Raw genomic sequence first — 21,489 nt, forward strand, 5'->3', positions numbered from 1 at the left:
GAAAAGGAGATCAGCCTTTTCTCCTCTCCATTCTCTGTTGACCCCGATGATGCTCCAGATCAGCTGCAGCTCGAGCTCATTGAGCTGCATTGTGACAGCGAGTTACGCAGTCGTCACCAACAGCTCTCTCTTGTGAACTTTTACCACCAACTGGATAAGAGCCGGTTTCAAGAGATTCGAACATTGGCTAAGAAAATGCTGAGCTTGTTTGGCTCAACATATATGTGTGAGAAGACATTCTCTGCTATGAACTGTAACAAGAACCACGTGAGGACAAGACTAAGTGACTCTCACCTGCGTGACATTTTGCGCATCAAAACCACTGCCTTTGAACCAGACCTAGCCTATGTACTGCAGTCCAGATCTCAGTTTCACCCTTCACATTAGTGTAGGCAAGTTTTTTTTTCAATTGAGATGAATACATTGTAAAATCTCAGTTAATGTCAGTTGGTCTAAATCAGTTATAAATATATTTGGACACAACATGTATAGTTGGTGTTATGTCGTTTGCCGTTTGCAATAAACTTTGCATAAAATAGTTAATTTGCATTTAATTTTAATGGTTCAAAGAATGTCAGGCAAAATGGTCGGCCCTCACGCATGTTCACTTCATCAAATCTGGCCCTCTTTAAAAAAAGTTTGGACACACCTGGTCTAGTGGTTAGGATTCAGCACTTTCACTGCTGAGGCCTGGGTTCAATTCCCAATTAGGGAAACCAGCCTCATCTGTATTAATGAAATCTGCCAAGTCTTTGCCCTTTTCCATCACAGGGAGGGCCAGTGGGCTGAAGAAAGGGAGGGGCTGAGGTGCCAGAGGCAGGCTCTGACTGGGAGACACTCCCAGCAGCCAAGCACATTTCTCAGGCAGCCCCTTCCCTGCGCAGGGGGCACAGGTCATACCCCTGGGTGAATAAGAGCTTGTGGGGACTGGCCAGGGCTTCAAGCAGGCAGCTCCCATTGGCCACAAACAAGCCTGGAGCAGGGACCAGGCATGAAGCCTTTTCCTCTACAGCTGAGACACACAAAGGGCCCAGCAGCCCCTTCTCTCAGCTGTGCGTGGGGGCAGGGCGAGCAGGGAATCTGCCTGAGGCTTCTTGCTGCCATGTTGGGTGGCTTCATGGACTGGATCCAGCCCGCTGGCCTGTATTGCCCAGGCCTGGCTTAGAGGGAACCTTGGCTCTGGGCTGTGGGGGAGGGGCCCTGTGGAAAGGCCAGTCTCACCTTCCTGGGCAGGGCATGACGACATGCAGCCAAACATCCCAGACAGAGAATTACAGGCCAGACAGGCCTTTTACCACAGTCAAAGTAACTCAATTGGGAGAGCGTTAGACCGAAGATCTAAAGGTCCCTGGTTCAATCCCAGGCTTTAGCATGTGCTAGTAGGGGCTAATAATTTCAAGTTAATGGGTTTGTTTAGAGCTGCCCTCACAAACTGCCTGGTAGAATGAAAGCTGAGCTACAGCCTGGGGCTCTATTCTTCCAGGGGGCAGGTACAAGGGCTGCACTTGCAGGAAATCAGGTGACACCACAAGAAACACTCTGTGTGGGCCTGGCTGGAATGTGGCATCACATGAGCATGTTGTTAGCACCAATGTGCCCTCCTGGGGGCTGAGGAGCACTAGAGCTGTTGGGCAGCTCTGCTCTCCCAGCCTGGGGCTGTCTGTCTGGGCCATACACACACTGGTCTGTACCTCTCTTTCTAGGACAGGGCTCCTGCTGTTCCTTGGTTTACTCAGCCTGGGAGTTGGGCTTATCCCAAACAGCAGGAGCTGTGTTTATCTGGGGAGACACAAATCAGACCAGAACCTCCCTGTCCCCCATTTCTGCTTGGCTTTGAACCAGGAGCCTTTTGCACATTAAGCAAACATGATAATCACTACCCCACAGAAACATGCTTAAGTTAGTTTTTGTCTGTACATAAACTTGGACAAATATTCTGTTACTAATTCTTTGGCCAAGGCAGAGAAAGAGCAGAGAACAAGACCCCCCCCCCCCCCTCCAATACTTCTCTAGACCCTTTGCTCCCAACACAGGGCGGGGGGGGGGGGGGGGGCTGTGTGCCTCGGGAGGAGTGACCCACATCATATCCCCAACATTTCTGCCCTTCATGGATGGACCTTTGGGGGCAGGCCCAGATGTTTCATCCTCTCACTCAACTCCTATCACACTCTAGAGCAGGGCAGCCCCCGGGGTAGGACTGAGCCATGGGGTGCTGAGCAAGGGGCAGAGGCTGCAGGAGCTGAGAGTTTCCCTAGAGCTCAGGAACCCATAATGAGGCACATGGCCCCTGTCTCTCTTGGCAGGCGCAGAAAGGGATTGACTGGGGACAGGGAGAGTGGCTCAGGGGTTGTGCAGCTTGTTGCCCTGGGTAGGGGTGTGGCCAAAACACAGGCCTCGCTGTGAGCAGGATTTGAACCTGCGCAGGGAAAACCCTATTGGACTTCTAGTCAAACACCTTAACCACTCGGCCACCACAGCTGTGAGCTTAGCAATGCCCCCAGGGCCAGAGAAACTGGTAACTAATCCCAGTGCCTAGGCCTCACCTCACCTGCCCCACAGAATTCACACAGCAAACCTGGCTCCCAGAACACAGGGGGTGCCTGGGGGCTCCTTGCTGGGCCATGGGGTGAAGCATCAAACCAGCCTCCTCCTGTGGGCCTGTGAATGTTGCTGTCCCTGCTCTACAGACAGGGCCATAGAGCCAGGGAGAAATTCACTGAATGGGCCAAGGGCACCCAGTGAGTTAGAGCCCAGCTCTGCCCCCCAGCTCCCTGCCCCACCCACCGACGTGCTGACTCCCTCGCTGCCAGGGGGCTGTTTGCATTGGCCTCTTTTGCTGTCTTTTCTGCTGTGAGACATTGGGACAGTTGGCCAGGGCGTCCCGCAGTTGCCATCTCCCTCTGTGCAGGTGCTGTCCAGAGCCCCGACTAGCAAACGCTGACACTGCTGTTAGGTCCAGACCAGAGGAGAGTGTTTAAGGGTTATTTCGGAAGAAGGGTTTTCTCCCAAAATAACTGCATCTAAACGTTGTTTTTTATTTCATAATAAAGTATTTCGAAATAGCGCCCAGATACGATTATGCAAATATAGCGCCAGTCTAGATGTAGCCCCTCTTGTTAGCACTGCATAGTTCTATTTTTTGTTTTAGCTGGACTAGACTAACACAACAACTACTATTATAAAAGGTAGCACACCATAAGGTACAACAACATTTTCAAATAAACACAGGCACCTACAGGCCTCACTACAAAAACTAATAGTTCAGTTCTGGTTTTTTACACCATTGGGTAGCTTCACTGGAGTGAAGCCTCAAAAAATTGAGTACAAACTCATAAATATTCCTCTCCACAGAAATCTTTAGTAAAAGGCGAAAGATTTATACAATTTGAAGAAAAACCAGAGTATACTGCAGTTGCTGCAAAGGCGCTGCCAGAAAAACGGCGTCTGTTTCTCAACTCACGGTGGCTACACCGGACCGTCTGCAAATCCCCCCCCCCCCCCCCTTCTGCAGCCTGTTGCTCTGCCACGCTGATAGCTCGAGTTTTGCGTGGGAGCCAGGGGCTTTAGGAGCAAACTCTGCCCCATGGACGTGGGTGGCGAATCACTGTGCGCAATACATTGTGGGTATGTAAATGAGCTCCCCTGGGTACACCCGAGCTGCTGCCAGTCCCACCGCTGTTCCGGGTGCAGGCTGGTTCCCCGTGGGCCCTTGGGCTGGTAGCTTGGGGGTGCCGGGCTCTGCACTTCCCTCGGGAGGGGCAGGCGGGCTTGGGGCTCTGGTTGCTGCCGCGTGTAAGGGCCGGGGCACGAGCCGCTGAACTGCCCCGGGGGAGGGTAGGTCAGCCACGGAGCCTACAGAGGATCCAGCCCGCCCCGCAGCAGCAAAGTCAGCGGCTTCTCCCCAGCCTCCAACGCTGCAGCCTGCACCTGTGGCCCTTCTCGGTAGCCCACCCGCTGTGATCGAGCCAGACCCTGGGACACCCGAGTGCAATTCTCCCCCGCCTGGGCCGGCTGGTGCTGCCCCCGGTTTGCTCGCGCTGTTTAAACACCTCAGTCTCCGCCCCTAGGAGCTTCCGCTTCCTAAAGGAGCCGGGTTGGTTCCAACCTTCTCAGGAATGTTCACAGCGCGGAACAGAACAGGAACAGCCATGCTGGTGATGAAACCCTGGCACGGGGTCTAGCGTGGGGTTTGTAACCCCCTCGTCTGGGAGCGTCACTGGAACAATTCTCTGACACGCTGTGCTTCTATTGCATTATCTAGACAACGAGTTTTGTCAGCAAAAAAAGGTGCTAATTAGGGTCTCATTTGCATGAGTCATGATCTTATTTGCATATTTTCTGGCAAACTGATTTTGCGCTGGGGTTGTTGTGCAAAAACAAGCAGTATGGAAGTTTTCTTTTTGCACAAAACCCTCTTTTTCTGAAAGATCAATATACCTCTTTTGGGGGGGGGCATAAGAATCTTTTGGGAAAAGGGGGTTTTGTGCCAAAAAAGTGTTCACACTGCTTGCTTTTGCACAAAAATCCAATTGGCAGAAAATATGCAAATGAGATGGTGACTCATGCAATTGAGTCCCCCATTAACATATTTTTTAAGGAGAAAACTTCTAGTGTAGATGTAGCCTCTGTGGCTACGTCTAAACTGGCATGATTTTCCGCAAATGATTTTAAGGAAAAGTTTTTCCATTAAAAGCATTTGCAGAAAAGAGCATCTAGATTGGCACGGACGCTTTTGCGCAAAAGCACCTTTTGCAGAAAAGCGTCCATGCCAATCTAGATGCGGTTTTGCACAAGAAAGACCCAATCGCCATTTTCGCCCCCGGGGCTTTTTTGCACAAAACAGTCCTGAGCTGTCTACACTGGTCCTCTTGTGCAAATACATTTGCGCAAGAGGGCTTTTTCCCGAACGGGAACAGCATAGTATTTGCGCAAGAACACTGACAATCTTACATTAGATCGTCAGTGTTCTTGCGCAAATTCAAGTGGCCAGTGTAGACAGCTGGCAAGTTTTTCCGCAAAAGTGGCCGCTTTTGTGGAAAAACTTGCCAGTCTAGACATAGCCAGTGAGTTACCAGCAGTGGGGCTATTAGTGTTGGCATCTAACTAATTGCACCATTAGGCCATGTCTTCACTCTGGTGGAGATCGCTGCTGCAATCCATCTTCCACAGCTTGATTTAGCAAGTCTAGCTAAGCCTCACAAAATCAAACCCCTAGGACACCTCCTGCTCTTTGCTACTATCCTACTCCCACTGAGAGGGCACCACCAAGCTCAGCTGAAGGTAAAACAAACTCCAGATACATGTTGAAGAATGGTGGGAAGAAAAGACACATTGACCTGGCAACAAGGCACCACTGGGAGTTGAACCCAGGATCCCCTGCTTACTAGGCAGGCGCTTTAGCCAGCTAAGCCATGGTGCCCTCCTTGAAGCAGCCTTAAAACTGTTCTACTTTATGGTTCCAGACACCCCCTTCCCATTCCTAAGTGCAGCCGTTCCCCATTCCCCTCCAGCTCTCGCCATGACTCAAGGTCTGCGCAGCCCAAGACATTTGATTGGCAGCTGGAACCCAAAACCTTTTTGTCAATTGTAGCACCAGCCCCAAAGGGACAGACCCAAGGCAGCCGCCTGGTCCTAAGGCCGGGCCTGCAGCCAGGGGGAGGGAGAAGAATCTCTCCTTTCAGCTGGAGTTGAATCAGCAACCTAAGGACACTTGCCGAGCACCCGCTACAGGCCTCTGCTCTGCCAGCTGAGCTATGGAAGGTGCCTGGGGCAGGCTGCTTTGCCCAGGTGGCCCTTGGACGAGTGCCAGGGCAAGAGCCCCCCCCCCCCCGAAGGGGACGGCCTCCCAGGGGAGGGGCAAAGGAACCCAGCAGCACAGGGGTGTCACAGGCGCTTCACCCGCAGAAGGACCCTTGAGTGATCCAGGCAGAAACGCCGCGTCTCGCTCCCTGCAGCTCCCCTTGCTGCCCTGGCAGGCGCTGCCCCTTCTCCCACCGGCCTGGGCCTGGCCTCCCTCCCCCGCCCGGCACCACAGAAAGCCCCTTGGCGTGAGCCTGGGCAAGCCAGAGGCCTCAGGCCTGTCCCCTCTGAGGGGCTTGTGCCTCGGCCTCCTCTGCCCTTGGTGCCGGCTCTCCCGGCTGCCCCTGAGCGCTGCTGGCCAAAGGAGGCAGCAAGGCAGGAGGGAGGGGGTGGAGGAGCAAGTCCCTCTGAGGCCGACAGCTCGGGCTCAAGCCTCCAGCCCCAGCACAAAACCTTCAGCCAGGCCCATGTGGCTCCCTCCTGCCCCCGCACACGCTCACAGGGGGAAACGTGCCCCATGTTCCATCCCCGCGCCAGGCCTGGGCGACGGGCTCAGCCCTCCAGCAGCCCACAGGGCCTGTGAGGGACGGACTGAGAGCAGGGCCCCACGGACACCCCCCCATCCTGCCTCACTGGCCTGCGTGTGGCGCTGGCATGGGACAGGCAGGAACGGCAGCCGGGGAGAAAGCAGCTTGGACTGACAGGCAACTTTCACTTGCTGACCAGACTCCCAGGCCCTGAGCTCTGGGGCAAGCCCAGGGGGGCAGGAGAGGGGGTGTGAAGAAATTCCAGGGGAGGGGGAAGAGGTGACCCAGCCCTCCCCTCGTCAATTTTTTTTCTTTTTTGTTCAACAAGTTTTGCTGCTATTTGGGGGGGGGGGGGGCATGAGGGTTTTTCACAAATCAAAAAGGGGGCGGAGTGATGCTGAAAAGTTTGGGAACCACTGCAAGGGGATGACCCAGCACGGACTAAAAGTGAGTGCTCCAGGTGAGGTTTGAACTCTCAACCTCAGCATGTCTTCTACAAGTACTGCTTTATAAGTACTGTGCACTGACCCATTGCGCCACTGGAGCAGATATTTAAAGTATTTCTTCAAAGTCCTTAAAATGAAAAAGTCAAGAAGCACAAAGTGGAATTGAAGTTTCTGCTTGTGCTCTTGTTCTTTCTTTTCACAGGCAGTGCCAGGGGGCTCCGTGCATCCAGAGACCCCTCCCTCTTCCTCCCTGGTCTCTGAAATAACCCTCCCTAGTGGGGCACAAAGTTGCTGGGAGTGGTGGAGGCCAGAGCACTAGAGATGAGTTGCACGTGGGTTAGTGCTCCCTTTGCACATGAGAGGTAGCAGGATTCACTCCCATCTTCTCCCACCTGCTCGCTGGTGCTGAGGGGCCGGCCCCTTTCCTGCTGCCCCATCTCTTATTCCCACTCTTTTTCCCACAATGAACTTTGTGCAGGGACCATTGGTCTTTGTTCCAAGGCATGTGGCTGGGAGCCAGGACCCTTCCCAAAGTATACAACTCCCCCACCCCCGTTCTGCTCACACTCTCTGCCCTGCAGCTGTGATGGAATCAGTCACGTGAGCACAAGTCTGCTCACGAATCTCTACTGGGCCTCAGACAAGCAAACCCCCCCCTCAGTGAACCTCAAGACAAGGAAGCAAAAAAGCCTGGAGCACAAGGACCTCCCAGCAACCACCCAGCCCGTCCCACTGAGATATAAACTCAGATTGGAGGATTCACAGTCATTAGTGCTGCCCCTTACACCACGGGACCTAGACAGAAGGCCTGGGGTAGACATCTGGGACACTCAGGTCTCAGACTGGCCTCTGCTCTCCTGGCTTCCCTCCAACTGCTTCATCTCTCAGGACTGTCTGGCTACATCTACACGGCACGTTTATTTTGGAATAAGCTATTCTGGAACAGTTTATTTGAAAATAGCACGTCTACACTGCAGGGAAACCTCAAAATGAGTCCGAGGAGGCTTCCCTAATGTAGACGTGTTACCTTGATTTAGAGCCCCAGGTTGAATAACTTAGAATGGCCCTGGGGAGGGGATATTTTGAAATAGCAGAAGTGGAGCATGTACACGCACCTCATTTTGAAATAGCTATTTCAGAATAGGCATTTTTCTGCATACAGTGAGGTCTACAGAAGTTGGAATCAGCCTTCCGTTATTTCAGAGTTATTTCAAACTAACGGAATTGCTGTGTAGACTCTTGCATTGTTATTTTGGAATAACGGCCATTGTTCCAAAAGAACTTTTCCGTGTGGAAAGAACCTCTGTCCTGCCCCAGTTCTGCTGCTTTCAGGAAAACTCCTTGTTAGGACCAGTCACAATCTAGGGTCAGTGAGGGACCATCCCAGCTGAGATGTGTGTTACACAAAAGTCTCTTGTTCACTACCCACTTCTCAATACTGGCTGTAGACACTGTTCTCACATGGGGGTGTAGCTCAGTGGCAGAGTGTTTGACTGCAGATCGAGTGGTCCTTGGTTCAAACCCAAGTGCCCCCTGTGAGAGTGTTGATTCAATGAAGACATTCACCTGTCTTGGATTTCCATTGTATGTGAACTGTTTAAATCTGTGGTCACCAACAGGTTGATGCTTGATGGCAAGGCCTTGAGCAGTGCAGTGGCTTGCTTGCAAGGTGTCCTGTCTGCCCTGCTCCCTCTCACCCCCAAGAAGCTCCACTACTTCCCTGCAGTGACAATGGAGGCAGTGTGGGCTTCCTGGGGATGGACAGAAGTCCTACAGCTCAGTGCCACTTTGGGAGATTCCAGAAGTGCACTAGCTGCTCTGCTGGGTGTACTGCAGGAGGGATGGAGCATGGGCTCCCTGCACTGCACAGGAGGGGTGAGTCAACCCTGCAGGAGGCAGGCAGGAGGCTTCCCTGCACTGGGGGGTTGGCCCCAGGGCAGGCAGGCACTGGTTTCCCTGGGGGGGAGAATCCTTGGAGAAAGGAGACGTAGGGGACTCTCTGCCTCTGCCTCCACTTGCTCCCCAGCTGCAGAGCTCTGTAACTCTGTTCCCCCCCCAAAATGTATATGTAGTATATGTATATATAAATGCTTCATTATAGATTTAAATAGCATGAATCATGCATAGAAAACAGAAAACAGACAGACCATTGACAGACCATTTATCCATTTATGTCAGAACTATAAACACATGATTTTATGTATCGCATAGTTTAAAAATAAACTGTTCACCAGAGGGTGTAAGTAAGGGCTGGGGCTAGCAAGTGATGGGCAGGAGGAGAACAGAGGGGGCGGGGCTCCAAGGCAGGGGCGGGGCCTGTTGGGAGATTTAAAAAGCGACCTTGGGTGTGATAAGGTGGGGACCCTGCTCCAGTAGCACCTGAACCCTAAGAGAACATGTGATGGGATCTGAACGTGCGTGGGCAGAGCCCCTTCGCCAGAGACCGGAGTGAGAGTCCGGATCCAGGAATAAAAGAGAGAGACGCTACATCTACACAAAGGCTTATGCAAATGAAGCTGTGCTTCATTTGCATAATTAATTAGGGGCCATTTGGCACAAGAGGTTTTCCCTGCAAGCTGAGGCCGAGCCGCTCCCGCACAGGAGGGGCCCAGCCAGAGGCCGAGGCTCTTCCCAAGGGCCGGGGGCGGGTTTCTGGGGGGCCCGTGGCCTCACACGCAGCAGCTCCTAGGCCAAGTGCAGCCTGGAACCCCCGCGGGGGGACTCGCCTGCCCGGGGGGGCGGGGACAGACCCGCACTGGGGAGCCTGGCACAGCTGGGGGGGGGGGGGTCCAGAGGGAAGAACTCACCAGTTGCCCCGCCCCCACCTTGTCAGTTTTATCCGGCCTCGGTGTCACGTGATCTCTACCCGCCCCAAGCTCCCCACGCTGCCCCGCAGCGATGTATCTGCCCCGCCCCCATCTGACACGTCACCTGCTCCGCCCGCCTCCTCCCGCCCACTTCACCTCAGCGCCTCCGAGTCCTCCTGCCCCTCCCCCCGCGCGGCGCTGACCGGAAGCCGAACCAGGCGCGCGGCGAGTAACGGCCCCAACGGCTCCTTCAGAATTCGCGCCACAGAGTCAGACGCCCAGGCGGGCGGGGCAGGGAGCGGCTGGCGGGACGCTCTGAAAACCCGGCCGGCGCGCGGCAGAAGAAGGGGGGGGAGGGGTCGGACCGCGCGTGCGCAGCGGGTCAGTGACTCCGGTCTGGGATCCACGCCCGGGCTTAGCTCTGACCCGGAGCTGCCTGGCCCCGCCCCCGCCTCGCGCGATTGGGCGCCCGGGCCGGGCGGCAGCGGCGAATGCAGGGGGCGGGGCCGGCACCGCGTGTCACGACGCGGGGGGTTCCGCACGTGCCGCGGAGCCGGAGCGGGGGCGCTGCTGCGAGTTCGGCCCCACGGGGCCTTTCCCCGGGGTGAGAGCGGGGCGGGGCCCAAAGCGGGTCACAGCCCGTGTCAGAAGGGGGCAGCTGGGGGGCACAGAGCGAGTCTGGTACCTGGGGGGCTCTGTCTGAGCAAGGGGGGCAGCCGCCCCCTGGGCCCATGGGCCTGAGCTTGTGGGGCCCGAGGGGAGGGGAACACGAGGGCCTGGAGCAGGGTCTGTGGCCGCTCTGGGTCCTGCCCTGGGGTGGGGGGGCCCTTGTCACCCCCATTCTCCTCCCCACCTGGGGCAGTAGAACACCCTGCTGGGGGGGGGCCACCCCGACTTAGCCGCTGGGGGACACTGGCCCCAAATGGGCCCTGGCTCTGCTGATGGTTAATGAGGGGGCGAGTCACGCGCCTCAGCAGCACCCCAGTATGATTGGGGGCAAAGGGGAACAGAATTTGATTGTGAAACATGAGGGGTAAATGGGGGGGATTAATCCCACTGCCCCTTCAGGGTCCCTCCCCAGGCCCCGCTCGCTGTAGGGGACACAGTCCTTCAGCTCCTGCCTACGCCTGTAAACGGGAGCAGCGCCGGCTTCTGGGTGCCCTAAGAAACCCCTGGCCCTGTAGCATCAGAGAGACTAGCAAAAAATCTGGAGAGTGTCATGAGCTTCCGTGGCACAGCCCACTGCCTCAGACAGCAAACCCAGAGCAGTGGGCGGTGCCCACGAAAACTCATTGATTTTTAAGCTTCTTTTAGTTACAGACTAACACAGCTCCCCCTTTTCACCAGGCAAGGTTCTGTGTGTCTGCCTGGGAGTTTTCTTAGGTAGCTTGGTGCTTATTTGGGGCATTTCTGGGGGTCTGACTTCTGTGGCGGTTTTTTAATTTCTGCATTTCCATCCAGCAAGTGTGATTGGCTCCGAGTTGTACAACCTGCTTAGAAAAAAATAAAACAGCTTGAACAGGCTACGCTGCTTCCTTTGATCGGGAAACAAAACCAACCCGTAGGGTGGGGTTGCAGAGAGACCATGGCTTCCGGGAACCTGGCCAGGAGCTTCCAGGGTGAGGTGACATGTCCCGTCTGCCTGGAGTATTTCACAGACCCGGTGTCTATTGAATGTGGGCACAACTTCTGCCGGGCCTGCCTCAGTCGGTGCTGGGGGGAGTCGGAGCCCAACTTCTGCCCCCAGTGCAGAGAGACCATCCCACACAGACACCTGCAGCCAAACTACCAGCTGGGGAACCTCATGGAACTGGTGAAACGCCTGCAGCTCCCAGCGGGGCCAGTGCCCGAGGGGCAACCAGAGTGCGAGAGGCACCAGGAGGCCCTGAAGCTCTTCTGCCAAGAGGATCAAGCCCCCATCTGTGTGGTGTGCGACAGGTCCCGGGCTCACCGCGCGCACACGGTGGTGCCCATCGAGGAGGCTGCCCAAGAGTGCAAGGTAGGGACCAGACTTACAGGGGCAATTTCTCTGCAGTGCCAGAGCCCCCTGCGTGTTCTGACCTGCCCTGGGTAGAGCCAGGGGCCTGCCCGGGAACACGACCCAGCCACATGGAGCTGGGCCAGGCCCAGCAGCGCTGCTGGGCAGTTACCAAGGGCTGGAGAGGGGGGGACCTGCTCCCCCAGCCTCACTGCTCTGTGGCGCTGTTCTCGCTGGGCACGAGCCAGTGGCCCCAAGCAGCCCCCAGAGCCGCTGTCTGTGTTTGCAGGAGCAAATCCTGAGCCGTCTGCAGCGTCTGCGGGAGAAGAGAGACGCGCTCCGGGGCCTGGAATCCGACTGGGCCGAGGAGAGCGAGAGGCTCCTGGTAAGTGCACGGCCCTGCCCAGCAGCTTTGCATGGTGGGGGAGGAGCAGTGACAGCATCAGGCGGGTCTCTGTGCTGGCTGGTGTCTGGGTCCTTCAGAAGGTTAAAGGGTTTCCAGGGTTAATGCAGGGACACAGCTCAGGGTCACTTCAGTGTGGGGCGGCCTCCGCTCACAGTTACCTGGTATAAATCAAGAGTGACCCCACTGGGGTTCAGGTCAGGCTCCTCTGTTACCCTGGTGCTAGTTCCCACTGGAGTCGGTGGGGTTCGGGTCAGACTCTTGGGGGACGCTGGTGTTAGTTCCAACTGAGGTCAGTGAGTTCACCCCAGGCTGCCTGCAAGCAGCCTCTGGCTCTGCCTCTCTCCCGTGAGGGGCAGCGGTGAGGCCTGTCAAACTGCTGCATGTGCCCAGCTGTGGCAGGGTCAGGCTGAGGGGAGATCTGTGCTGACCCCCAGGTGTGAGTGTCAGACACCCCAGGGATGCCAGCGGCTGGTTTGGGCCCCATTTCCCAAGGCCCGGGCTGCACCTCAGTCTGTTGGTGCAGTGATGGGGGTTGGGGTGATTTTTGGTGACACTTTTGCCCTGGGACAAGCCCTGGGCGAGACCCAGCCAACCTGGCAAAGACACGGAGTGAAACGCTCTGCGCAGCCCGGACAAGGCCCTGCCACTTCGCACAGCCCCGCTCACCCGCGTCCCGGCCCCGCCTGCTCTGCGCCCCCAGAGGCAGACGGACGTGGAGCGGCAGCTGGTGGGCTGGGAGTGCGAGCGGCTGCGGAAGTTCTTGGCAGAGCGAGAGCGCCTCCTGCTGGCCCAGCTGGGAGAGCTGGACAAGGAGATTGGGAGGAGGAGGGAGGAACACGCCGCCCGCCTGGGCGAGGACATTTCCCGGCTCAGCACCATGATCTCGGAGCTGGAGGAGAAGTGTCGGCAGCCGGCGCTGGAATTGCTGCAGGTGAGACGGGGTCAGACCTGCTCGGAGCCCAGTCACTGGGGGCTCACAGGGTAACTCAGGGTAGGGAGCAGAGCCCGGGGCAGCTGCAGGGCCAGGGCTGCAGAGATGCAGGAGTTTGGCCCATTAGGAAGGCTGGTGAAAAAGTGGACCTGGCCCCCCTGCAAAGCAGCTGATGTAAAAGGGGCTCGGCTCCCCCTAGCACAGCCCTTCAGTGGGTCTCCCACCTGGGGGAGCAGCCTGCAGAGTGGGGGAGCAGCGTGACCCCTCTGGGGCAGGGAGCCAGGCTGGGCCATGGGCACTGACTCTCTGCTCTGTCTCCTTCCCCTCTAGGGTGTGAGAAGCGCCGTGAGCAGGTACGTCCGGGCTCCATCTGCCCCATACCCCCGTCATGCTGGGAGCAGGCTCAGAGCACAGGCTGTGAATCCAGCCACAGCCCCCCACCATGGGCCTGTCTCACCCTCTGAACCCTGCCCCCTCTGTACCCACCGCCCGGGGTGCCACTGCCACTGTGCGAGTGTGAGGCACCCTGGGAGGGTACTGCCCCCAGAGTTCTGGGCTGGGGAACCCTCCCTGGGGGCTGCGCTGGCTCAGGGGAATATTAATAGAGCTGAGGCTGGTCACCCCAAGGGCCCAGCTGGGACCTGCCCCCAGCTTTGGCATAGCTCGTGGGGGGAAGGGGGAGCTGTGGGGAAAGAGCTGAATGTCCCAGGCTAGGCCTTGGGGGGAGTGTCCCCATCCCAGAGCCCCCACTCCATGGGGAGTGACCCGGCCCCTGGGGGCTGAGCAGAGAAGCTGAGGAGCAGCTGGAGAACGGGCCCCTCTCTCAGCCATGGGAGCGGCCCAGCCAGGCCTGTTTGGGGCACATGGGCTGGGCCGGGTGTGCAGGAGCTGGGCCTGGTGTTGCCTGGGCTGTTTTCCCTCTGGCTGGAGAGAGGGCCCAGGCCAGGCACGGCAGGAAAAACTCCCTGGGCAGCCGAGGTCAGGGCCCTGTGAGCTCTGCCTGTGGCCCAGCCCCCACCCGCTCCCCTGTCTGGCTTGGGGGGGGGGGGGGGGGCTGAGGTGGGAGACCAATAACACCCTCGTGTCTCTGCAGAGGCGAGGAGGCGACGTCGCCGCATCCTGCGCCCAAGTGCCCGGAGCTGGAGCGGAGAATCCGGGACTTCCCAGGAGAGAACAGTCTCCAGGGGGCCGTGACAGGATTCCTGGGTACGGGGCGGCGCTGCTGGGGGCTCCTCTTTCTCTATGCGGGTGTGGGGAGGGGCGTGGAAAGGCCCAGCTGGGTCCCTGAGGCCCCAGGGTCTGCTCCTGGGGGGCTGGCGGGTTCCTGAGCCTGGAGGCTGCTTTGAGCAGAACGGCAGGATCCCAGAGGGATGTGGATGGTGGAGAACAGGGGCAGGCGGTGAAGGTGCCTCCCCCTTTGCCCCAGTCCCTGCGGCCGCCCTCTCCTGCTGCCAAGCAAAGGGTCCCCCAGCCCAGCCTGCGCGGGCCGAGGGGCAGGGGGAGGTTTCTGGGGACGCTGGGAGCTAGTTGCCGTGGGAGACGTTGTCACAGACTCGGGGCCCGAGTCCCAGCTCCCTGGACGTTTGTGGAGCCTCCCTGGCTGACACCAGACGTGCCTGGGCCCGGTGTCTGAACCCCTTGGGCCAGACGCTCAGAGCTGGGCAGGTGCCCGGCAAGTCACACGGGCCTAGCGGGAGTTTCAGCAGCCCCAGAGCAGCTGGGCCCGTAACTCCCACTGGTGCCCATAGGAGTTGGGCACCTCCCCTGTTCTTGTGCGTGTGAAATCCCAGGGGCTGTGTGGCTGGGGGTGGAAACATCTGAGAGAAGCTGGTTCCGGGGCCTTGCTCCCCAGGGCCCCTCTGGCAGCGCGGGGCAGAGCTGGGCCGTGAGCCCTGGGCACTGCCCCCCCCCCCACTGATGGGTTTTCTCTTCCCCTCCAGGGGTGCTGGCTGCGGAGAGAGGTGAGGATCCCGGGTGCTGCCCTAGGACCGGGCACGGCAGCTGCTGGGAGCCTGTTCCCCCGCCCGGAGCAACCCCTGGGCTGGGCGGGCGCGCGAGGATCGGCGCGGTGAGGGGGGCACAGGCAAGGAGCGTGGGACAGAACAGCCGAGGGGAGACAGAGGCTGTGGGACCCTGCTCTGTGGAGCCAGGGCAGAGCTGGGGGCGGCGGGAGGAGTTGGGACATCCCTGCTCTTGCTCCGGGGGCTCTGCGGTGGGAATTCTCACCTCTCTCTCTCTCTCTCTGCTTGTTCCAGGACTCAGGCGAGCCCGAGGATTCGCAGGTAACTGGCCTTGCACTGGTGTCAGTGACTCCAGCTCCTGCCCTGGGGAGAGACTGGCTCACCCACCCCTTTCCCCCTCCAGCACCATGCCTGTGCCCTAGGCCTGGGAGATGATCCCGGCCCTTGGGGGAGCAGTAACCCCAGATCCTCGGACCCACCCCTGTGCAGAGACCCCAGAGGCAGGGGCTGGGAGCCAGGGGGCCTCACACACCCTGCTGGCAAAGCTGGAGCCCGGGGAGCAGCTGGGGGGTGTTATGGAGCCGGGTTGTGGCTCCAGATCTAAGGCCAGGAGACGCTTCCCACCTTAACCCTGCTCATCTCCCCCCCCCCCCCCCCCCCCCTCACAGCCTGGGGCAGGAAACCACTTCCTGGCAGGGTCCTCTCAGCACGCTGCAGCCTGGGGAGAAAACTCCAGGCGTGTCCAGCCAGTGGGGCTGGGCCCAGGGCAAATCCAGGGTCTGGCTTTGGGCCCCAACTCCTGTTTAAACACAATGGCTATGTCAATACTGCATTGTTTTGTGCAAGAAATATGCAAATGAGGCAAAGCATGGAATATTGCCATGCCTCATTTGCATAATTAATTAGGCTCCATTTTTGCACCAGAGGTTTTTGTGCAAAAAGGCACCGTCTACACCGCTCCTTTTTGCACAAAAGTCTCTTGTACAAAAAGCGGCCGCTCATTAATTATGCAAACGAGGTGCAGCAATATTTCATGCTTCCAATTGATGGCTCCTGTGGTGTCTTCCAGCTCTATAATTCTATGACAGGGCAGGGATCACTAGACGATTCCCTCTGGCTGCTCCAGGCACTGCAGTGGCAGGAGGCAGGACACTGGGCAGAGGGACCGAGGTCTGGCCCGATATGGCTGTTTTGCATAAAAATTCATTATAAAAATAAAAAGTTGAAGAGAAACTCCCCCAGACACTGGCCTGTTGAGCTAGCGATGATGTTAACGCAATGCCCCTGGCAAATAGTGAATTTTCAAAGTCTTGGCCTCCTAGGAAATGTGTTTTTCTACCAGGTTCCCAGGCACAAAGCAGGGTGCTGGAGCGAAGTCACTGACAGTCCCACAGAGCCATGTTCTGGCTGCTGCTGTTTCTGTGCCACCGTTCCCTCTACTGCTCCATCCCCAATGGCCCGGCCCTGGCACCTTCTCCTGCCCCCCGCCCCTCCCCCCAATGACCTTGTCCTGTCCCTTGAGGTTCCACCAGCTCTGGGCGATGGCAGCTCTGAGTGGGGAACCTTGCGGCTAAGGCAGGCCAGGCTGCCTCCTCCCCACATACGGAGCGTCCAGGGCTGAGCCCTGCTGGGGACAGTGACTGCAGCTCCAGCTGTCACTGACCCAAGCCAAAGGCTCAGTCTGGCCTGGGCAGCTCTGTCTCTGCATGGGAGAGAGGGGCAGGCAAACCGGGCCTGTGGGGCCAGCAAACCCCTGGGCCACCCGCCCTCTGTTCACCAGCACCCAGCAACCCCCTCCTCCCCAGCGCAGGGTGACTGGGGCGGGTCAGTGCTTAACGTGTCACCGGAGAGGTGCCGGGCTCCAGCATTTTTGTTACTTTCCCAGCTGATGCAGCAAGAACACAAGGGCCGGGGCTGGGAACCGCCAGGCCCTGAAGTCTCAGAGGGGACCAAGTTAGTCTATTCTAAAAAACCCATGAGTGGTCCTGTAGCAGCTGAGAAACCCACAACAAATCTATTTGTTAGTCCAGCATTTCTCAAACTGTGGGTCCCGAGGCCCTGGGGGGTCACGAGCAACTTGGGGGGGGGGGGGTCGCAGTATCACAAGTTTGAGAACCTGTTAGTCTGTGGGCACTGCAGGACTTTGTAAGCCCGCTGGGGCTGGGAACTGATGAGCACAGAGGGGCCTAGCACAGATTCGGTGCTGAGGGTCCCTCCCCCAGGCAGGCCCAGCCCAGCCCTGCTGCTGCCCGTCACTCAGACACTAAAAGGGTCCCGACATTTCCTGACCTCACATGGCACCTCAGTGGTTTGTGCCCAGCTCCAGGCAGAACGGATCCCCGGGCAGCCCAGCTCTGTGGGCCAGGCCCCAGGCAGGGCAGGTGTGTCCCTGGCAATGTAGGTTGGAGCTGCCGCCTCCCCCACCTGGTTCCTCCCAAGCTGTTGGAAGGGCTCACTCAGGCCCTGATGACACACTAGTGCCGTGGTCACCAACCAGTAGGTCGCGAGCTACCGGTAGATCTCAGGGGCTCTAAGAGTAGCTCTTGAGCCCTCTCAACTGCGCACCTGCACAGTACATTTACATTAGATTTCCTCATGTAATGTAGGCGGGGCTTCAAGGAAGGGGCGGGGCAGTAGATCTTCGCCTGTTCTGAGACTTAAAAAGTGATCTTGGGTGTAAAAAGGTTGGAGACCACTGCACTAGTGGGTTGGCCGGAGCAGCCCCATTGACACTGGCACAGACAGCAGCTGGGAGAGCTCGGCTGGGCCCTGCTGTCACACCCACCCTGCGCGCTCAGGGGAAATTCAGGAGCCACCCAGCAGATTAGCAGAACGTTCATATGGCCACAGCCTGTGTTTCCTGGGTCTGCCTCAGTGCACGTGATAAAATTTATTCCGCACATGGCTAGGAACAGCTGGAGGGAGCACTGGTGTACACCCCCCGCGGTCCTAGCGAAATCCCGGCTAGAACCTGCCCCTCCCTTCAGCCCCTCGGTTTTCATAGTGCCTGTTCCTCTTGCCCCCATGGCCTCCCTTCTGCTCCTCTAATCTTCCCCCACCCCCACTGACACCTTTCCACCTGCCTCATTGCTGCCAGCCCATCTGCTCCTCCTCAGTCTCTCATTTTTCACCCCTCCCCTGGTACCTCTCTAGGCCCCTGGCACCCACCCTTCCCTTCCCACCCACTGAGAATCAAACCTGTCACCGTCACCACCCCCATTTGTCCTGGTGCCTTCCCCATCCCTGTCCTCTGGCATTTTTCTCCCCCCCCCCCCCCCACACGCTGCCCCTTGGTGCTTCCCCTTTCTCCTCCTGCCCCACCTCCCTCCCCTCACCCCTCCTGCCTGCCCCCTCCCCTCACACTCCCTCCACCTTCTGCCCCCTGGCCCTGCATCCCTCTAGCCCTTGGGACCAGCCCCTCTGGTCACTGCTCCTCTGCCTCCTTGAGGCCCCTCTCTGCTTTCACCTCTATCAGAATCACAGAACTGGCAGGGACCTCGAGAGTCATCGAGGCCCCTGGCTTTGTGACTCTCTCCCCAGTGGACGTGATGCTGGATCCAGACACGGCTCATTCCAAACTCGTCCTGTCTGAGGATTGGAAAAGTGTGAGACATGAAGACACGTGCCAGGATCTGCCCGACACCCCCGAGAGATTTGATAGTTACCCTGAAGTGCTGGGCGCCGAGGGGTTCGTGGGCGGGAGGCGTTACTGGGAGGTGGAGGTGGGAGACAAGACCGAGTGGACTGTGGGGGTCTGCAGGGAATCTGTGAGCAGGAAGGGGAAGTTCCCATTCTCACCTAAGAATGGATACTGGCTCATGTGGCTGAGGAACGGGGCATACAAGGCCGGCACCTCCCCCAGCACCCTCCTCCCCGTGAGCGCCAGGCCCAGCCGGGTGGGGGTTTTTCTGGACTACGAGGCGGGCGAGGTCTCGTTTTACAATGTGACTGACAGGTCCCATCTCTTCACCTTCACCGGCACCTTTTCTGGGACGCTGCGCCCCTATTTCTACACTGGGGGCACCAACGTGACTCCCCTGACCATCTGCCCGGTGCCGGCCCAGGCCGGAGGGAATCCCTGCCCCTGACAGTGACCCTGCGGCACCGACAGGCCCCTCCCAGCGCTGCTGTTCCTTTCCCCAGTGATGGGAGCTGCATACTGCAGGTACCTGAACATTTTGTGCCAACCGGTCGCTGCCCCTTTCCCTTTGCAACTGGAGCCTCCAGTGGAAAACTGGACAACTGGCAGCCCAGCCCAGGCCGGGTGAATGGGACCCCCTGGCTGGAAAGAACCCAGGCTGCCTTTCCCCCCTTCCCCAGGTTTGCTCCACCCCAGCACAGGGTGAAACTGGTACGAAATGCGGCCAGACAGTGGGTGGGGTTTGCTGCCCCACCTGGCCCCCTCCCCTGCCCCAGGGGGAGCAGATGGTGGGGGAGGGAGAAGGGGATTTTCACTCCTGTCAGAATTTTTTAACGCTGTGACATCTCAATGTCAAATATGATGGAAAAAAATGGATGCTAATTAGAAACTGTTGTAACAAGGTGTCTGTGCAGGAACCTTTCCCTTTACAGTTCACCAGCTTTTTATTAAACTATTGTTAGAAATGGAATGATTGACCTTTATTCTTCCCTCACGTCGATATCGACGTTTGACGTGTTTACATTTGTATACATCGTGTGTATTTCAGCTGCAGCACTTCAAGCAATCCAAAACATTTCTCCAACCTCAATTCATTATGGCATTGTCAGACTGTTCAGTGACAATGTCCATGTGTCATAACCAGCACGGCCACACACATTGAAAGGGGTATGGCCAACACACAGGCCTCGCTGTGAGCAGGATTTGAACCTGCGCAGGGAAATCCTATTGGATTTCAAGTCCAACACCTTAACCACTCGGCCATCACAGCTGCATGTATGGGGGGACCAGGGAAACTGGTAAATAATTCCAGTGCACAGTCCTAACATCACCTGCTGTAGAATTCACACAGCAAACCATTTCAACAGCTGTGCAGAGGAGTCCTGGCTGTTCTCGTCTTAGGCTGCCTTGGAGGTGAGTTCTGCTTCAAGGTCTTTGTGACGGCGCGTTGGGGGTTCCCTGTCTCCTGCACCCCGAAATGGCATAAACAGACTGCACCAGCCAGTGGAATTGAGGGTGGTTTATTGCTTCACCAGCACAGCGCAGCACAGATGTAATCTGGTTACAGGAACTGGGCTAGGATGCCTCAGGCCCCCTTGAGATGGGGGAGACTGGGCCCCTAAACTCCAGCCCCTTCCCCTAGGCTCTCCTCCATGCCCTCCGACAGCCAGCAACCAACTCACTAACTTCCAGCCCTGCCCCCCAGCCAGGGCAGCATTCCACCTTCCTTTGTTCCTCTCCATGGGGGGTGTCTGGCCCCTGGCTCAACAAGTTTGGCATTACCTCTGCCTAGTGAGGTTTTCCCTGCTGGGTCTTGCTCCAGACAGCAGGGGTCACCACAGCCCAGCAAGTACCCCCACTACGTCACAGTCTTCTCTCCTCTTCCTTTCCCTTCTCTTCTCCCCTTTTCCTTCTTCTTGCTGGTCTCCTTCTTGGACCCCAGTTTATATAGAGAAACTCAATACTGCTTAGTTCTTCCTTAACCAATTATTTTAGTATAATTTCACTAACCAAACATAACATACTGTAACAGAATGACCTAACCAATCATACCCCACCGCCTTAGCTGATTTACACCTAGCAAAATCAATTATACAGCAGACAGAAACAGATCCAAACCAGACAGTGATCACACAGACAAACAACAGGAACGTGAGGACAAGAATCATAGAATGCCCATTGCACAACCACAACTATTGGTAAGCAGTCTTTTGCCAGACAAAATGCTGTTAAGTTTTCTCTACTCACTGTGAGATCTGTTTCCTGCCTGGTGACAGTGGGTGCCACTAGGATAAGTGACCCCCCCCCTCCAGCCTTGTGTAGCACTATTTAAATGACATATAGCTGGAATATGAGCATGTGACCCTAGGCTTTACAACTAATTGCTGCTGCTCTTCAGTCTGGCTGCAGAAGAAGGCTTCAGTTTAGACCTACTGAATACCTACAGGCCTTCCAATAGGGTTACAGAAAAACCACATTGCTACATAGGACCTTTCCAGGCCAAAGATAGCAGGATCCACAAGCACAGACAAATGGAGGTAAATACAACTGCGAAGGGATTCACACCCTTCATCTTTTGATCCAAAATCAGACACCTTATTCTTTAGGGCACACACTCTTGTGTAGGCTACGATTGGACTCCCTGAAATGTGTAAGTAGGGAGTAGTCTCCCTAGTCCATCAGGTTTTATTTTCCTTGTTTGGTGGTTTAGAAATCACGTCTGAGCTGGTGAATTATTCTTATTGTGTGTAACTAAGGATTGCAGACCAGGGATTTTTCCTGAACCTATGTTACCACCTAGGCTATCTCCATACTGCACCTCTCTTCTGCAAAAGTTCATACAAATGAAGTACTGATTAGCATATTGCCATGCTCATTTACATAATTAATTGGGGTCTGTTTTTGCACAAGAGGCTTTTGTGCAAAGAGGATCTGTGTAGACTAGGGCTCTTCCTGCTTCCCCTGGCTCCATCCTGGCCCTGGGCCTCTTCCACG

General features: G+C 57.0%; 1 protein-coding gene and 6 non-coding genes across 12 annotated transcripts; 3 read left to right on the forward strand and 4 right to left on the reverse strand.

The window, feature by feature from the left end:
- Positions 1 to 1,299: 1,299 nt before the first annotated feature.
- On the forward strand, positions 1,300 to 1,372 carry TRNAF-GAA (transfer RNA phenylalanine (anticodon GAA)). The gene has a single exon. It is a non-coding gene; the product is annotated as a tRNA-Phe (tRNA).
- Positions 1,373 to 2,395: 1,023 nt separating this feature from the next.
- Positions 2,396 to 2,478, reverse strand: TRNAS-AGA (transfer RNA serine (anticodon AGA)). The gene has a single exon. It is a non-coding gene; the product is annotated as a tRNA-Ser (tRNA).
- Positions 2,479 to 3,289: 811 nt separating this feature from the next.
- Positions 3,290 to 3,405, reverse strand: LOC112544845 (U5 spliceosomal RNA). Its single transcript, XR_003088168.2, has one exon. It is a non-coding gene; the product is annotated as a U5 spliceosomal RNA (small nuclear RNA).
- Positions 3,406 to 5,345: 1,940 nt separating this feature from the next.
- On the reverse strand, positions 5,346 to 5,419 carry TRNAT-AGU (transfer RNA threonine (anticodon AGU)). Its single transcript has one exon. It is a non-coding gene; the product is annotated as a tRNA-Thr (tRNA).
- A 2,816-nt stretch (positions 5,420 to 8,235) lies between these two features.
- On the forward strand, positions 8,236 to 8,307 carry TRNAC-GCA (transfer RNA cysteine (anticodon GCA)). The gene has a single exon. It is a non-coding gene; the product is annotated as a tRNA-Cys (tRNA).
- Positions 8,308 to 9,757: 1,450 nt separating this feature from the next.
- LOC102461618 (zinc finger protein RFP-like) lies at positions 9,758 to 19,697 on the forward strand. Of its 6 annotated transcripts, none has more exons than XM_075916469.1 (9): positions 9,758 to 9,960; positions 11,041 to 11,578; positions 11,847 to 11,942; positions 12,591 to 12,894; positions 13,225 to 13,247; positions 13,988 to 14,100; positions 14,835 to 14,855; positions 15,150 to 15,176; positions 18,331 to 19,697. In XM_075916469.1, the coding sequence occupies exons 2-9, from the start codon at positions 11,165 to 11,167 to the stop codon at positions 18,941 to 18,943; spliced, it is 1,611 nt and encodes a 536-aa protein (XP_075772584.1). In that variant the 5' UTR covers positions 9,758 to 9,960; positions 11,041 to 11,164; the 3' UTR covers positions 18,944 to 19,697. The 6 variants fall into 6 exon arrangements, with proteins under 6 accessions (XP_075772584.1, XP_075772588.1, XP_075772587.1 ...); XM_075916473.1 differs by lacking the exons at positions 9,758 to 9,960; positions 18,331 to 19,697 and adding exons at positions 9,971 to 10,183; positions 16,198 to 16,646; XM_075916472.1 differs by lacking the exons at positions 9,758 to 9,960; positions 18,331 to 19,697 and adding exons at positions 9,971 to 10,183; positions 16,198 to 16,645 and having other exon boundaries at positions 12,664 to 12,894; positions 14,835 to 14,977.
- Positions 19,684 to 19,765, reverse strand: TRNAS-UGA (transfer RNA serine (anticodon UGA)). The gene has a single exon. It is a non-coding gene; the product is annotated as a tRNA-Ser (tRNA).
- Between the last annotated feature and the right edge of the window lie 1,724 nt (positions 19,766 to 21,489).

This window comes from Pelodiscus sinensis, unplaced genomic scaffold, assembly GCF_049634645.1.
Source record: "Pelodiscus sinensis isolate JC-2024 unplaced genomic scaffold, ASM4963464v1 ctg35, whole genome shotgun sequence".
Classification (NCBI taxonomy): domain Eukaryota; kingdom Metazoa; phylum Chordata; order Testudines; family Trionychidae; genus Pelodiscus; species Pelodiscus sinensis.